This window comes from Suillus clintonianus (genome assembly GCF_016758775.1).
Source record: "Suillus clintonianus strain FC179 chromosome Unknown DEU56scaffold_86, whole genome shotgun sequence".
Taxonomy (NCBI): domain Eukaryota; kingdom Fungi; phylum Basidiomycota; class Agaricomycetes; order Boletales; family Suillaceae; genus Suillus; species Suillus clintonianus.
Genome location: NW_024539310.1, coordinates 114,469 through 130,878, shown reverse-complemented (window position 1 = coordinate 130,878; position 16,410 = coordinate 114,469). Strand labels below are relative to the sequence as shown.

General features: G+C 48.2%; 5 protein-coding genes across 5 annotated transcripts; 2 read left to right on the top strand and 3 right to left on the bottom strand.

The window, feature by feature from the left end:
* Nucleotides 1-620: 620 nt before the first annotated feature.
* On the top strand, nt 621-1,765 carry DEU56DRAFT_824896 (uncharacterized protein). Its single transcript, XM_041354269.1, has 5 exons — nt 621-678; nt 742-908; nt 981-1,036; nt 1,094-1,404; nt 1,466-1,765. Exons 2-5 carry the CDS (start codon nt 790-792, stop codon nt 1,580-1,582), a joined length of 603 nt encoding a protein of 200 aa, XP_041204614.1. The 5' UTR covers nt 621-678; nt 742-789; the 3' UTR covers nt 1,583-1,765.
* A 431-nt stretch (nt 1,766-2,196) lies between these two features.
* On the bottom strand, nt 2,197-4,318 carry DEU56DRAFT_892511 (major facilitator superfamily domain-containing protein; the record flags this gene model as incomplete). Its single annotated transcript, XM_041356319.1, has 10 exons — nt 4,236-4,318; nt 3,937-4,187; nt 3,856-3,886; nt 3,699-3,806; nt 3,533-3,646; nt 3,275-3,478; nt 3,077-3,227; nt 2,878-3,027; nt 2,600-2,818; nt 2,197-2,548 (listed from the first exon to the last, which is right to left on the bottom strand). Exons 2-10 carry the CDS (start codon nt 4,174-4,176, stop codon nt 2,197-2,199), a joined length of 1,569 nt encoding a protein of 522 aa, XP_041204613.1. The 5' UTR covers nt 4,177-4,187; nt 4,236-4,318.
* A 1,620-nt stretch (nt 4,319-5,938) lies between these two features.
* Nucleotides 5,939-8,468, bottom strand: DEU56DRAFT_824889 (uncharacterized protein). The gene is made up of 8 exons (XM_041354268.1): nt 8,397-8,468; nt 8,134-8,348; nt 7,896-8,001; nt 7,719-7,815; nt 7,571-7,667; nt 6,668-7,521; nt 6,416-6,620; nt 5,939-6,363 (listed from the first exon to the last, which is right to left on the bottom strand). The coding sequence occupies exons 2-8, from the start codon at nt 8,302-8,304 to the stop codon at nt 6,115-6,117; spliced, it is 1,779 nt and encodes a 592-aa protein (XP_041204612.1). The 5' UTR covers nt 8,305-8,348; nt 8,397-8,468; the 3' UTR covers nt 5,939-6,114.
* Nucleotides 8,469-10,930, bottom strand: DEU56DRAFT_824878 (uncharacterized protein). The gene is made up of 11 exons (XM_041354267.1): nt 10,749-10,930; nt 10,591-10,690; nt 10,422-10,534; nt 10,231-10,371; nt 9,966-10,181; nt 9,783-9,916; nt 9,308-9,732; nt 8,993-9,252; nt 8,893-8,942; nt 8,735-8,840; nt 8,469-8,683 (listed from the first exon to the last, which is right to left on the bottom strand). The coding sequence occupies exons 1-11, from the start codon at nt 10,803-10,805 to the stop codon at nt 8,666-8,668; spliced, it is 1,620 nt and encodes a 539-aa protein (XP_041204611.1). The 5' UTR covers nt 10,806-10,930; the 3' UTR covers nt 8,469-8,665.
* Nucleotides 10,931-11,222: 292 nt separating this feature from the next.
* On the top strand, nt 11,223-12,326 carry DEU56DRAFT_759235 (uncharacterized protein; the record flags this gene model as incomplete). Its single annotated transcript, XM_041350297.1, has 6 exons — nt 11,223-11,330; nt 11,379-11,552; nt 11,614-11,685; nt 11,741-11,950; nt 11,998-12,048; nt 12,090-12,326. The coding sequence occupies 6 exons, from the start codon at nt 11,223-11,225 to the stop codon at nt 12,324-12,326; spliced, it is 852 nt and encodes a 283-aa protein (XP_041204610.1).
* Nucleotides 12,327-16,410: the final 4,084 nt, after the last annotated feature.

Here is a 16,410-nt window from a genome sequence, read left to right as displayed (position 1 = left end):
TCACTTGTAATAGATTACAAGCTCCTGCACCCGAACAATTCCACATGACAGAATCCCGAGAGGGAAAACGAAAACATTCACTGGCGGGCTCCCTGGCCTACAATTTAACACTGCTGACCCAATTTAACTTCTCATTTTAGCTCGTACCCATCAGATCCCAATCTATTTTAATGGAATACTAGCCAGGCTGCCTAGGCAGGCCTCCGAGTCGCCGTCGGAGCCAATACGCAACAAGAGGTGATCACACTAATTCATCCATAATATTTGTTCACTCATTCACTAACATCCAAAAGAACGCTCAAGGTACGATATTTTATCATAATACTATACCCGTGACTTATGTGTGTGCACTTATACTTATGTAAACAGCGACCATTCTGGTTCTCGATGCTCTCTTCACGTGAATCCTCTCCAGGATTCGATATCAGGCGACTTCCACACCCGAAATTACACCGGGAGGGTGTAGGTAGTGCCCGGTATCAACCGCCTGGGTTTTTTATTCGTCCTCTGGACTTTTGTATCGAGTTATGTCATAATGTCCCCTTCGAAAGTGCCGGGCATCGTCGTATCAGTTGTGAGTTTCATTTCCCACATGTTCGTGACTCACGATGCGTGGTTAGGGCCTATTGCGGCTGTCTTCGCACATACTAGTTTGTATGCAATGATTCAAGTCATCATGTACATACCGCTTCAAGTCATTCTTGACATCTATGCAAACATCAAACAACGTATATATTCAAGATACACCAAAGTTGTCAGGGGCACCGATCCAAAATATTACCCGCAATCATGTCTAGCATCCCAGCGACCGAAGTCGTTATTTACAGCACTACAAAGGAGCTTCGTGAGGACCCCTCAATTGTGTACCACACACTCGACTTAGGTTTTACGGCTGATGGTGTCCATAAGTGCGTATCGTTCTCCTGCTAGTACATATCACAGGCAACATGGGCGCTCTAATCATGCTTTTATCGCGACAGGCCCGCCTACTCCGGGGTGCAGATTGAGGATCCAGCTACAGGCTATATGTTCATCAGTACGTGTTGTATATTTTGCTCGTCTTGAAAGGAGGCCATTAATACCCTGGCTTCAGACTGGGATAGCCGTGAGAAACATATGGCGATATTGGAGACCCCCCTGTTGCAATCTCTTCAAGAAGCTATGAAACCTATCTTTGAGGGCTCTGTGAAAATGAATCATATAATTTTCAATGATCATACCACCGCATTCCAGCAGCCTGTCACAGAAGTCCTCCTCCTCACGCCGAAAGATCCCAGTCATCGCGCAGAAGTGTTCGACATCCTCACTAAGCTCTCGGACTCAACTAAGCAGATGCTCGTGTTTGGGCCTGCGTTGGAGGATGAGAATGAAGTTGTTGTGGTTTGCGGCTGGCCGAGCGTTGAGGTAGGTGTCGAGATTATCGTGTTTGTGGCATATCGACGCCGTCGTTGATGTTGACCTACAGGCCCATTGGGAAACGGTCGCTAACCCCGAGCCGAAAGCCGCTCTCGAACGGCTGTACACTATTGCTGACAAGATCCATCACTTCCACACTTCCTTGACCCCTTACTCAGGAAAGTAGCAGTTACCGGATAAGGATACTGAGGTCGTGTCCAAGTACTTGTAGTAGATGAAAGCTTCTGTATCACGAAGTCCACATGTGACGGCAACCCATCACATCCTTGGTAAGCCTTGCTGCTGGAGCCAACACGTAATAAGTAACTGGTGATCACGCCAACGGCCAAATTTATTACTTTCCACAGTGTGGGGGCTATATACGTAAGGTATATGCATGATATGTGGCCCTCTAGGAGTTTCGTCGGCGGTGTGACGTGCTGAAAAGCCGACTATAATGTGACCAGATAAGCGTTCAACATGCTGAGAACAGTTGACAGTTGGTCTTTTGTAGGTCCGCCATGAGTAATGAAGATATACTGAGCTCGGAACAGCTCAACCGCAAGCCGCTATCGAACCATGCTAATTGCTACATCCGCCTTTATAATGCGATCAATGAGATGTAAGCAGGGTCAATCTGATCTGTGGTGAATACATATCGACAATACGAGTGGGTATCAACATATAGATCTCTTCATATATAAGTACACTGTGATTGAACTGCCACGACTCATCCTGGCCTCAGAAAGTAGGGTGTGCAATTGAAAATACATCTGGGAAAGTCGCCAAAACAAATATACTTTAAATTGATTCCGGCATGGTGGTTGCGTGCGTATCGCTGAGCTTTTCATTTGATATGTTATGATGTGTGGAATACACGGGGTTGTCATGCTTTGGTTGCGGCTTGTGGTCCGTACTGCGGTCGTAAAAGATCAGTATCGAAATGGATTGAAGAGCAACGACCCCAAAGAGGAACCAAATCGACGCAGCTCGTCCGGTGTACTCATACGGACCTCCATGTGTGGCCTCAACGGATGTCTCTATTGAGCTTATAGCAGCGAGGCCGATTGCGGATCCAAATTGAAGCGCGCCGTTAAACATGGCACCAACTGTGCCAGCCATGGATGAAGGCGCAGATTGGAAAATAGCGATGCTGCGAAAAAGTTAGACTTTATCCGGAAAACCGTGATGTCTTGGAACTTACTTCGTATGTGTAGAAGTCATCATGACTCCTGCGGTGCCTAGCGAAAATCCCGGGAACACATACGGCCAATAATTTTCGGGCTTCCCCCCACCGAGCGCCAGCAATAAGGTAGCAGTCATGCACATTGATAGACCGGTGAGAATAAGCCACTTCGGACTGACGATGCGAGAAAGTGATCCGGTTAAACTTGCAGCCAAGGCTACGATACCGAGCGGCAACCTAGTGAGCAAATATATTCTTCATGATTGGGCGACATGGAGCCATAGCGAAGACCTTACATGTGGACAGCCGACGATATTGCCGACCAGTAAAACACGTTTTGCCACATCATGCTAAAAATCAACATCACTGCGTTCCACCAGAAGGATGGCAACAGTGCAACGGCGAAGAGAACAGAGAAGTTATTGTAAAACCACGTTCGGGGTGGTCTTGTGCAAAATCAGCCGGTGATCGGTGATAGGATTCCCAATGACATACATCACAGCATGTTCCACAGGCAAGAGCGTTTCCCAGTAGAAAAACCCAGCCATCATTACAACTGAAACGATTAGGAGGACCAACACCATCGGGGATTTCCAACTATCAGTGGAACCGGATGTAACAGAGAAGATGAATAAGATGAAAGCAACTGTCGACTCGTGAGCGATGAGGAGGAGTACGCTGAAAGATTTGTACCAGTTAAAATGCCTACGCCGACTAAATCAAGAGTTTTCCATTTCGCCCCTTTGGGCTTAAGAGCGCCCGCAGTCTCTCCAATTTGTGACGGTATCATGAAAACACAAACTAGAGCCACCGGGCAAGCCGCGCATGATATGAACCAGAAGACCCAGTGGTAAGATGCCCATTGGACGAACATTGCACCCACTACGAGACCTCCCACTGTGCAAAGGAACCATGAGGCTCATCTTATATATTAAGATATGTAATGCTCACTGTTGCCAATCGCAGCACAGCCTGCAAAGAACCCTATTGCCCGAGCTTGTTCGAGTGGATCGGCGAATACCCTTACCAGGAGTTTTAGGGCAGAGGGGATGGTCATTGCAGAAGCTGAGAAGCAATCGTCGTCAACCAGAACTGACACGCCTGAAAGAATGCTCACCTATTCCAGTAATTGCTCTGAGGATAACGATTGGAATTGTGTCGACAACAAATCCGGCGCACAGGGTGAGGACTCCGAGACTGGATACTCCTCCGATGAACACGATTTCTGCGTGCCCTTCAGCATGAACGTCTGACATGGGCAGCACGGTACTAACTTGGGTTATATACGTCGCTGAGACGGCCGCTCTAAAATAATAGGTTGAAGTGCAAGTCAGGGTCGACGGATGAGCACGCACGATAAGCAGGAATGATGCAAAAGTCAATCGGAATGCACTAAAGACCCAAGTGGATTGAATTTCGGTCATACCCATGGATTCCTCGAGTACAGGGATCGCAGATATGAGAGCTGAGACATTCAAGGTATCCAAGAATTGGGTGAGACAGAACATAACTAGCAAACTGAGTTTGCGGGTAAGAGAAAGTCTGTTGGGTTCACCATCATCCAGGGAGAGGGAGAGCGGTAGCGGTAGCGGCATCGTCCTGAAAACTGGACAACACTTAAAAGTCACAAACCACATATTAATGCCAGACTCACCAGCTGGCAAATGCCTGGTATTGATGACTAACTAATAGAAACAGAAAGAGACAGCAAAATTCTCCAAGCCGGGCGTATTGAATGGCTGGGAGTCAGGGTATCTTCACGACTAACTAATCGAGTGCGAATTTCGAAACACGGGGTGATTGTCAGGCGAAGTGGAAAGATCCCAGAGACATATGTTGGTCTGCCTACGGGAGACTGCCGGAGCGCCTAGATATAATTCAATGAATCATTGGATGACAGTACAGGGCTGCAAAAGGACGGTTTAAAAGTAGCATCCCTTCTTACAGAAGTGATTCCATTCGGCTCAACATAATTGAGTTCACGAGGGAGAGATGTACCATTGCGTCGGAGAACTGTAGCTGCGCTTTCGAGGCATGGTCCGTGGAGGAATAGTTGACTTGTAAGCAGTTTGACGAACGTCTTTGACTTGAGGGGAATAAGCCAGGCTGGTGACTGGGCCCCAAGAGACCGCGTGTATATGGGAGCAAATTGCCCCATCATCTAGTACTGCCGCACCGGCACCAAATAATTTCCGATGTACTCGCAGCCTCTTGCAGCACAAATATTGATCGATTTCTTGCTCGGCTCCAGAACAGAATAATTTTATAACATTATGACCTCATTTTTTTTGTAGTACCAATGCCGGCGACCGCGATGTAGCACGCGCAATGAGCTTCGGCAGTGGTATGGTGGCAGGCGGGTGAGACACAAAATCAAGATTGATAACTTGAGCACAACTTGGGCGTCGTGTTTCTTGAACTCCTCGGCAACTTCTCGTTTTACAGCGTGAACATGGCATGGGGTGACGATCAAGAGTTAGAGCTGTGTCGACGCGGCAGTCGTCCACAAGCACTTCTACGAAGAGGAGATGTACTAGTAGCGGTTGCCATTATATTCGCTTGTGGTATCACCGTTTGGGTGACGAGTTGAAGACATCGAAAGGAATTCAAGTAGTGCTCTGTTCGCTTCGTAAGGACAAGTAACCACAAGTTATACATACCTTAAGCACTGGAATCCATTGACACCTTAGGTGATAGGCAAAAGTATCGAAGGCCCATCAGCCATTGCAAGGTGGCCGGCGAACGTTTCAACAGCTTGCAAGCAAGAGCCTGTCAATGAGTGCGTGTGAAGTGGTGCCCAGTGTTTTCGCGCAACTAGGAGGTGCAATTACCATGGATACCTGGCCTGAGGCTGGCCAGACTTCATGATGATTGCTATCCAAATTCAAAGTTTAAAACCTCGATTCGCATTACAACTGCCAAGTCTGCGACGGCAGCAGTGCACAGCCACAGCCACCCCCATCAAGTCAACTTGACTCGTACCTACAAGTACTGTCACTGTTGCGTGTGCGGTACTATGTGGTCAAAAAATACTAATGACTAAATTCACACATTCGGATGATATCCATTGCTCAAAATGGTACTTGAAATCTCTCTAGACCGCGGCAGGACGCGGTACAAATCTATGATATGACAATTCTCAAGGCCCCCTCACACCTCTCGCTGCGGAGCATGCTGGCAGGACCAGACACCAAGGATATCATTGACAGTAACCTACATCGACTTGCTTATTAGTATGTGGCCTACTCACGAATCGTGATTTAAAATCCCTGTGAAAGGCAAAAAACGTGGCTCACAAAATGGCGGTCCATCAATGCATCACCGATAGACGTCGATAGACCGTAGCGCTCCATAGAAGAAGATTCGGAAAATAAATTCAATTAGCAGACTATGCTACAGATAAGAGATGTACAAATACATACATAACGGGACTGCGAAACTCTAGGATGAATTAAAGAATACTCAACGAATCACTATAGTTGAATCTAATGAGTAAGGCGACGTGTCGAGGTCATATCAAAAGCAAAAGCACTTCACGACCGCAACGGCGATCGCCTCCATAACGATTCCATCGGCTCAGGTGTGCAAAAAGCACGTGTGGTCTGCAGCCAGTTCTCACGCCTTTGTCTGCACGAAGCCAGATAGCTAAGTTGCGCAGGCGTGGGATGGTGAGCGTGGAGAACAAACATATAGTCTGACATCTCGCTCTGTTGGACCACTGAAAAGGCATTTTCTCCACTCCTGATGAAGGCAGAGATATCGACGCAATTGTCTGGAGTGACCTGCCATTATAAAATTATTTCGACTTCAATGTGGTTTCCACGTAGCACTCACGAAAATGGGCGGAGAGAGAGGGATGACGAAGTCCTTCCCGTCCCGCTTTGTCTGCAGTGAAAGGTCCCCAGATGTGGGCCACGAGCATTGCGAGTGCATCGTAAGTGTCTCAAACGGTGGCAGTTGATCATCTTCTGGTGGATTGGGAAGGAGACTAGGAAGATGATAGCAAGCAAACGACACACAGACACTTTGTTCCAGATCTCTGTGTACCGTTAAACATGCACATAGGGGCGAGAAATTGACACATACATTGGTGACGACTTGCGCTTAGCCCACCGAGCAATTTGGAGATAAAGTGTATCATCGAGATTGAATGGAAGATTGATGACCCCGCGAGGTGACTCAAGTCCTTGCCGAAACATCATCACAGCCATCTCCCCTCCAAATCTCGGACAATTGACTTGGGGAGGGGTATTATCTACTGGAGATGACGGTAATTCTTCTTCACGACTTTCTGCACCCACATCATCTGAGGTGATCTCAGGTGGCTGCCTTAGAGCGGGGGAATCCGTATTTGGTTTTGGCGACTGCGTAGTGACCCCGGAGGCGACATTTTCTGGAATACCCAATGGAAGTGTTTCTGAACCTTGAGGCACAATCTCCGGTAGTGGGTCGCTCATAATAACATCAGCTATAGCGGGTGTGATTTCTTCTTCTTTTAGCTTTTTGACGTCCATAGGCGTCGAAGCCTCGGTGAAAGACGAGATACTCGACAGATCAACGACATTTGCAGGAGCTGTAGGCTCGTTTGCTGTCATTGATTCACTGGATACCGGTTGTGGAGGTACCCTCTTTGGCACGCGAGACGGCCGTAACTTTTCCGCAGGGAGCTCCGTTGCGTCATGTGACAAATCGAGCGTACAGAGCGGAGCAGCTGAATCCACCACAGGACTCACAGGCCGTGGGTCAGGAGAAGCCGCAGGCTGGTGTTGTGCCTTGAACCATTCAAGGTCGCGGTTTTTGAGCTGCTCAGACAGCGAAGATGCCACAGATTGGCGTTTGGGTTGAGGTTTTGGAAAAGTTCTCACGAGAGAGGCACTAGGCGGGGGATCTGTGCGAATATCTGAGCAGGGTACAATCGTGGTCGAAATCTGTGTTGTAGTCTATGAGTTACATGTCAGATCACGGATAAACAGCGCGTGCACATCTTACAGGTGATTGAACTAACTCTACTTGCGCAGTACTAGGAAACCTTAGTTGCGTGCTTGGGGTCGTGTCCTGGGCGGTCGTGAATACTGAGGAAGTGTCCCTATACAAGATCATGACATTGATGTTCAGACTTGAATCAATGCCTGCGTACCTATATTCTTGAGGTGTGGCTTCGCCTTCGGCCCGGACAGGATAGACAGGTTGAGTCGAGATCTCAGAGGAACTTTGGATCAAGTCTTGAAGTCGGACTACAACACACAGTCGATACCCCCGAACACCTATGTGAGATTCAACACGTACGTTGCAGGTCCTCCTCTGTGAAAAAAACGCAAGAAAGGAACCACGGCGTGAATCAAAGCCCGGTATATGTCCATGGCGGCGCGTGCTGACGATTGTGCGTGAAGGAATTGCTTCGTAAAGGTCTTATGGGCAATCTGTCGAGTATATGATGAACAAATAGAACAAAGACCGACGTGTCTACACACCTCGAGGAGCAAAACGATCTGATTGCAGGGGCCAGAAGCGGCCATTGAGTCGCGCTTCTGTCAAGCTAATTCAACACTCACATTACGTAGAGCGTCAGGATAGTACGCTTTCTCGGAACCCAACCAGTTCTTCAGTTTATTGGCAGTGTTAATGTACTCGTTGATGTCGTGCGATGCAAGCCTGTTTGCAAAGACCGGGAAAATCTTCGCGTTGGCGGCAACGGCAGCTGTGTGGTGTGGGCGAGAACTCATGGCAAAGTTGTTGGACGCTGGTAGGGCCGCAGAAGGCTGTCGAACTATGCCAAATTGACCATCTGTTAAATAGGCATGGACGGTCCACTGACCTTGTAGTGGTTTGCAATTGACATACCAAAGGTGGGGAGTTCAAGTTGTGGGTGTCACTGGGTGCTTGTGTATCCACCAGACGCAACATTGAGCCAACAATTACAAACAGACAACGTCGAACTACCGTATTAGTGACCTTTAGGTCCCTGTAGGCTTTTCTAGCATGTACCCCCGCATATTCGTAAGTTTATTCATGGACAAAACCCATCTAACATATGTATTCTATATACTGTTGCGTGTCCACGCCGCGTAAATGTGCCATTGGTGATCATAGCCACTCCACAGTCTAGAAATGAAATCAGCGACAACTCTGGTAAGACAAAGCAGCCGGACTTACAGCAGGAGGCTTGGATGATATATCATAAGTAACACGATTGATCCCACTCACTTCGTTCGTGATGCGGGACGATATCCGACGTAAGACTTCGGGAGGGAACGCATACCTGAAACAATCAAGTTGGCATTACACAGGATCAAAAGTGAGACAAAACCTACCAATCCGCAGTCATGAAATCTTCCGACGTCACCGCTCTTAGAGCAATCACCTGTGAAATACATTGAGACAATGAAAGAGAGAGAATATTGACCTTCAAACCTGTTCGTATGTGCGCTTGTCGCCCATCACGCCAACAGCTTTCACAGGGAGCAAGACGGCGAAAGCCTGGCTAATTTGATTGTAGAGATTCGCCTTGCGAATCTCCTCGATATATATGTTATCTGCCTGTTGCAGGATCTTCACTTGTTCGCGTGTGACAGGACCCAAGATCCGGATAGCCAGGCCAGGACCTGGGAAAGGGTGACGTTGAACTAAAGGTGCTGGTATCGACAGGAGTCTCCCAAGTGCACGGACTTCATCTGCACAAAGCGGTCAGTGTGGTGGGAAAGAGGACTCGTGGATCGATCAGCGGACCTTTGAAGAGCTCGCGCAGGGGTTCGATCAACTTCAATTTCATGTCCTTGAGAAGCCCACCGACATTGTGGTGCGTCTTGATGGTCGCACTAGGACCTTTGAAGCTGATGCTCTCGATGACGTCTGGGTATAGGGTTCCTTGCAACAGCCATTCGATCTTTCCCTTTGAATCCGCACCGTTCTTCTCCTCCTTCTCAGCAGCTTCCTCGATCTTCGCGGCTTCTGCCTCGAATATGTTAATAAACGAGTTCCCTATAATCTTACGTTTCTGCTCCGGATCTTCAACACCATCCAGTCGGGAGAGGAAGAGTTCGGAAGCATCCACTACGGTCAGGTTGACGCCTAGATCTTTATTCAACATGTCGTTCACTTGCTGTGCTTCGTTCAGACGAAGCACGCCGTTATCCACCATGATGGCGTGGAATCTGGTGAGTAAGTAAGACATGGGTGTCATGAAAAGAACATGGAGGCACACCTGTCGCCGATTGCCTCATGCATTAACTTGGCTGCAACAGTGCTGTCGACGCCTCCACTGACCGCGCCAATGACACGCCCTTTCGGGCCACATATTTCGCGGATGCGGATGATTTCCTTGCCAATGAATTCCTCCTGCAATCGCAGTGAGCATCACAATAACGCAACACAGTAATTACCTCACCATTGTCCAGTTCGCCCGGCATTGACATATATTTAACACAAATCGACCGATGAGCTGCCTTCCTTGCGGGGAATGTGTCACCTCTGGATGGAACTGGATGCCATATAATGGCTTGGAGTTATGTGCGATGGCGGCATAGGGAGCAGTGCTTGTCCGTCCGATGACATGGAAGTCGGGAGGCATAACGGACAGTTGATCGCCGTGCGACATCCAGACCTGATAAAAGTCAACGTTAGCTTCAAATGTAAGAAACGAAAGCACGCACCTGCATCTGATCGCCGAGTCCTTCAAACAAAGCGTCGACAGAATTTCCCGATTCGCTGAACCTGCTAATCTGAACCTCTGCAAGCCCATACTCGCGATGATCACATTTTGCTACCTCTCCCTTGAGATTCCAGCAAATCTCCTGGATCTCGTGTAAGTTATTGTCTGTCGGGATGCTCGAGAAAGTCAAACCTGAAGACCATAGCAGATACCAAGGATAGGGACACCCAGAGTGTAGATAGCGGGGTCCGCGTGGGGTGCATCGTCGTCGTATACAGAGTATGGAGATCCGGAGAGAATTATCCCTGAATTTTGGCGTTAGAAAAGCATTTCCCGCTGCATCACACGAGCACGAGCGAACCTTTAGGCTTGAACTTGACATCTGCTAGCTTTGTTGTACACGGCATAAGCTCTGCGTATACGTTCAACTCGCGACATCTCCTGGTGATAAGGTGACTGTACTAAAAAAGCACTCGATGGTTAACACACGAAACGATTTGAGTAACACGGATCCCTTACCTGCGAACCAAAGTCAAGGATAAGGATGGTATCGAACTGATCGTGTATTTCGGCCATGTTTTATGGACTCCACAGTGAACTTGGCGAAAAGTGACACGTGAATGCACGATCTCTGTCGAGGGAGGCCGTCGAGATCTTTTGCTGATAAGTTCAAGATAAGTTTGATGATCTGAGTCGAGGCAACGAAAATTAAAGCACCCGTGAGAAAATTCCATATTTGGCGATTTTACATGCGCAACTGGCCAACTCTGAATACAACGGCCAATTCACGATATCAATATTTTCCACTATCATCGATATTATGGCCAATCAACAATGGGCGCTTTCAAACACGTGTAGAGATGTAAATACCTTCCGGTGCGGACATGCAGTAGCCACCGGTGACCGCGTGCCGCATCAACTACCTTCTTCATTCCTTTTGCGCCTATAAGCCTCAAAATACTCACTCACTGGGCCGTCCTTCGAACTTACTCGATGAATGAAGACAATCCTCGGAAGAAACGCTTGGGGTGGCTGAAGAAAAGTCATCCAGAACCTGCCAGTGATTTGGCTGAGGAGAGAGGCAGGAGGGCACCCAATGATGTATGCGCTTTCGCCCTTTCAACTATCTATTGTTTCTAATTATTGCAGCCATCTTCTCTCTTGCCTTCGAGTTATGGATTTCACGGACGATTGTCGGGGTTATTGAACAAGGCGACCCAGCCATTTGCTCGAAACGCTCGACAGTCTCTCAATCCTGAAACCGCCGCTGCAAATTCCGGCACACAGGATATCCCACGGTTCCCACCCAGTCAGATAACCCAGGTATGTGTGATCTCAACTCTGCGTGCCCGTGTGTGGTGATTGCTGCTAATTGCTGCTGCAGGATCCTTCACTACTCAGCGCTCCCACTCTCGAACCGAATGATAAGCAGTCTTCCAATTCAGGTATCGCAAAGGTGAGTTCGAGCAACTCTGTCTATCTCTTTCGATGTACTGAGGCCCCATTATCAGGCCGAATCCCCGCCTGACATGAATCTTGTGACGGAAACACTTGCGCAGGCCCAAACAGGTGTTACAAGCATCGGCCATGCTCCAACATTTGTCCAAAATACTTCGTCTGCAGCCGGCAACTTACAATCCGTTTTCAATGTGATTGACACGTTCTCCACGATTCTCGGACCATTGAAGGTGTTCAACTCCATTGCCACCGGGCTTGCAGACGTAAGGGCGTCTATCTCATTTTAGATGTGGCTGATCCTCGTGCATAGGTGCATCCATATGCAAAAGTGGCCTTGAGTATGTTCACCTACGCGTCCAAGGTGAGCTCATTTCCCGATCCTTGCCTTCGCCGGTTACTAAGAATGTCTGGTGGAAGATGATTCTCGATCAAGCAAACCGCGACAATGCTGTTCATGATCTCCTCACGAAGATCTCGGACGTTTATACTTTCATCACGGAAGAGGAGGAGTTGGCCAAGATGCAGTCCATGCTAGCGGTATATGTGAAGATAGCCCAGCAGACACTGGAGTGTGCTGATTTCATCACCCACTACTCTGAGACAAAGAGCGCCTGTGAGTCGAACTGTTTCGTCTCCTGACACTCAATACTAAAGTTGTCTCGTTGCACAGGGATAAGGCTTGGCAAGCACATTTTCGACGAAACAGATGCGACGATCACGAGCTACAGCAATGTTCTCGACAGCCTCATGCAGCAATTCCGAGACCGAGCAGCCCGTGACACCGTTGTGATCGTCCACCATATGGGTAAGAGTCGGTTTTCAGGTCGCTTTGAGCCTTATCTCACCTTCCACGACCCCTGGCATAGCCGAGAGTCTGGACCTCATCAGCATGGAATACGCAACGGGTGCCGGATTGAATACATCTAAATGTTGTTTGCCAAATACTCGGCAGGACCTTCTGAAGGATATTCAGAATTGGGGAGCACCGAGGAGGGTGCTCCACGCGTCTTATGGCTGTCTGGCACAGCAGGCAAGGGGAAATCGGCCGTTGCTCATACAATAGCCAACTGGTATATCGAACAAGGTGGTCTTGGCTCATGCTTCTGCTTCGATCGAACTCGACAAGCGGATCGCCGTCAGGACAAAATATTCACAACTATCGCAAGCGAATTGGCTGACTGCAGCCCTATCGTGCGGCGAGCCTTGGCGCAGGCAGTTCGTGATAACAACGGACTCAAGCGCACTTCAGATGTCACAAGACAATGGCAGGAATTAGTCGTCGGACCGACAAGCATAGCCTCAAAAGCCATCGCTGCACCTGTCCTTATCGTTATTGAAGCGTTGGACGAGAGTGGTGAAGCAGATTCGCGGGAACAGATTCTTCGTCTGCTCGCTGGCAAATTGAACACTTCTACCTCACAACTAACCAAACTCCCAGCACAACTCCGCATTCTTGTCACTTCCCGCCCGCTTGAAGACATTGGCAACGCCCTTCACACCCCGTCACGTGTTCGTCATATCTCCTTGGATGACGTCTCGTCTGCGTCCACAGACCGTGACATCCAGCTGTATGTTTCCACCAGGCTGGAAGATCTACGCGACGTGTTCAATGACGCGGACTTCAAGACACTCGCCCAGAAATCTGACGGCCTCTTTGAATGGGCTCGGCTTACCTGCGAGTATATCAAAGGTACAAACAGAGTCGGCATGGACCCAAAGGGTCGGTTCAATGCTGTAGTTGCTGGAAGATCTGCAAAAGGAACACGTCTGTTGGATGATATGTACAGACGTGTCTTGGCAGATATCATGCCAGAAGATGAGCGCGAGGAAGGGATTCCCATATTTCACTCTGTGATGGGGCAAATCATTGCATCGGTAGAACCCCTTGCCATGCCTGCATTGACAGCTATGCGACTACATTTTCCCCAAGAGGCTTGCGACTACAAAGTGGACAGGGTCATTGGGCCATTGGGCTCGCTTTTGACCGGTATCACTGATTCTCATACTCCCATACGTCCCCTCCACGGATCCTTCTACGACTTCCTCACAGACAAATCACGCAGTCGCGACTTTTTCGTTGATACGTCAGCGGTACAGAACGATCTTGCCTTCGCCTCGCTTCAGGCCATGGAGCGCGGACTTCGCTTCAACATCTGCTCTTTGGAGAATTCGTACTTGCCCAATTCAGCAATCCCTGACTTGGAGAAACGCGTGAAGGAGTCTATTTCAACTGAACTATCCTACGCATGTCGATTCTGGGGGACTCATATCGGCGCTACGTCCTTCGGAGCATCACTCGCTAAGGAAGTGGAAGCTTTCTTCGATGGAGAGCGCCTCCTTTGGTGGTTGGAAGCACTGGCTCTGATGAAAAGCCTCGGCGGCTCGGTGGAATCACTCTTGTCCATTGCAGATTGGTTTTCGGTGCGTAGTTCAAGCTCATTCTTAATAACCATGAATTCTTACGAGTAGTGGGGTGCTTACAGGGTCATGTCGAGTTTATGCATGTTGGTGATGCTACCAGAGACACACTGCGCTTCGTTCGAACTTTCGCGTCCACCATTCTTCGCAGCACTCCCCATTTATACTTGTCCGCCCTACCCTTCTCTCCAATGGAATCGAGAATTTTCCGCAAGTTCGCCGCAAAGTTTCCTCGCATACCCCGCATTGTTGCTGGCCATGTACTAAATTGGCCTCAGATGGAAAAGATACTCCACGCGAACGGCAATGTCTACTCAGTTGCAATGTCTCCAGATGCAAAACGCATCGCGTGTGGTTTATCCGATGGAACGATCCAGGTGTGGGATACGGAGACTGGCGAGGCATTGTATGCCCCTCTCCAAGGCCACACTGACTGCGTTGCGTCTGTCGCATTCTCATGGGATGGATATCGCATTGTGTCGGGTTCATTGGACTGTACAGTCCGGGTGTGGGATGTGGCGACTGGCAAGGCATCGGGTGCTCCCTTCCGAGGGCACACTAGCTGGGTTGAGTCTGTCGCAATCTCGTCGAATGGAAATCACGTTGTATCTGGTTCGTCGGACGGCACTATCCGGGTATGGGACATAGAGACTGGTGTTGCATTTGGATACCCTCTCCACGGGCACACTGGCATTGTTACAACTGTCGCAATCTCACCAAACGGAAATTATATTGTGTCCAGTTCAGATGGCAGGACCGTCCATGTGTGGCACATGGAGACTGGCAAGGCATTGGTTGCCCTCCAAGGGCACACTGCCGGTATTCGGTCTGTTGCAATCTCGCCGAATGGGAAATACATCGTGTCCGGTTCAGAGGACAAGATGATCCGGGTATGGGATATGGAGACTCGGGAGGCATTTGGTGCCCCTCTCCAAGGTCACACTGCCCCTGTTCAGTCTGTCACCATATCGTCGGATGGAATCCGCATTGTGTCTGGTTCAGATGACCGGACGATCCGAGTGTGGGATTTGAAGACTGGCGCGGCAGTGGGATCCCCTCTCCAACAGGCGATGTTGTCAATATAATATATCATTTTACTCCCATCAGAATAAAGCCGTGATATATCCCTGCCTTTGAACTAACACGCAGGGTAATGATATATCATTCAACACAGATGATATATCACTGTATGCCCTGCACATTTGGGTGGGCTATTCTTATACACAGCCGCATTTTTCGCATTTTTTTAAACTCAGCTGCTTTTCATTCCAGGATACATTCTATATTTAGTGGAGTATGTTATGACCGCAATTTTGGCTTCCAAAAGCGGAAATTCACAAAACACATCCCATTTTGGTCACCTGCTCATGTCAGGCCTCCCCACATTATTCCCACACATCACATGTTCGCATTTTTCAGCCACACAGTGTGGGAAATACCCCACAACACCAAAAACATTGCCAAATATGATATACCCCACAATTATAATTATTCCCACACCCTCCCCACCTCACTGCAGCTTCACCACCACACCACAATAGGTCCTCCTTCATATATAAGTAGTAGTTTGATATATATGTGTATAATATAATATAATAAACCACTTTTTTTGTGTATTTGTGTGCTTGCTCCTCCTCCAGGGCCCTTTCAAAATAGCCTAGGGTACAGAACATTTTCGCATTTTTGCCCCTTTGATAGGGAAGTGTTCTGGGGTATTCAGGACATATTTAGAAGTGTATATGAAGAGATTCCACCACTTATTTGACCCCCTGAAGTGAACTGCATCAATAGATATAGCAAATATACATGAAAACACAGAATATGTTCCCATGCATGTATTTCTATGTAGATGTACCTGTAAAATTTATCCCCAGCATCTATTAACCAATAGGGGCAATGTATCAGGAGTCTAGGGTAATAGGACAAGACCCTGGGATGCAGTATACCTACCCTCTCCTAGTGGTTCACCCCCTGTGAATTTTTTTCCTGTAGGACTGGGACCCTCAGGATGGTAGGGGGTCTACACCTATGCATATTTAGAGTATATCTATCACATAGATATCACAGGAAACCTACAGGGTCCTTCTACAGAAACAGAAATATGTGAAATCACATATTTTTCAATATCTTGCCCTTGCACAAATGGACCACCCTGCTCATATATCATTAGCTACACATATATATGTACTTTCTATACCAAAGATCAGTTCACAATAGGCCGGAGCTTTGAGCTAGTGTGTATACTTGCTATTTCTACTGATAAGGGTCCTATACCTTCAGAACATCGAAATTTAATAATCAGACA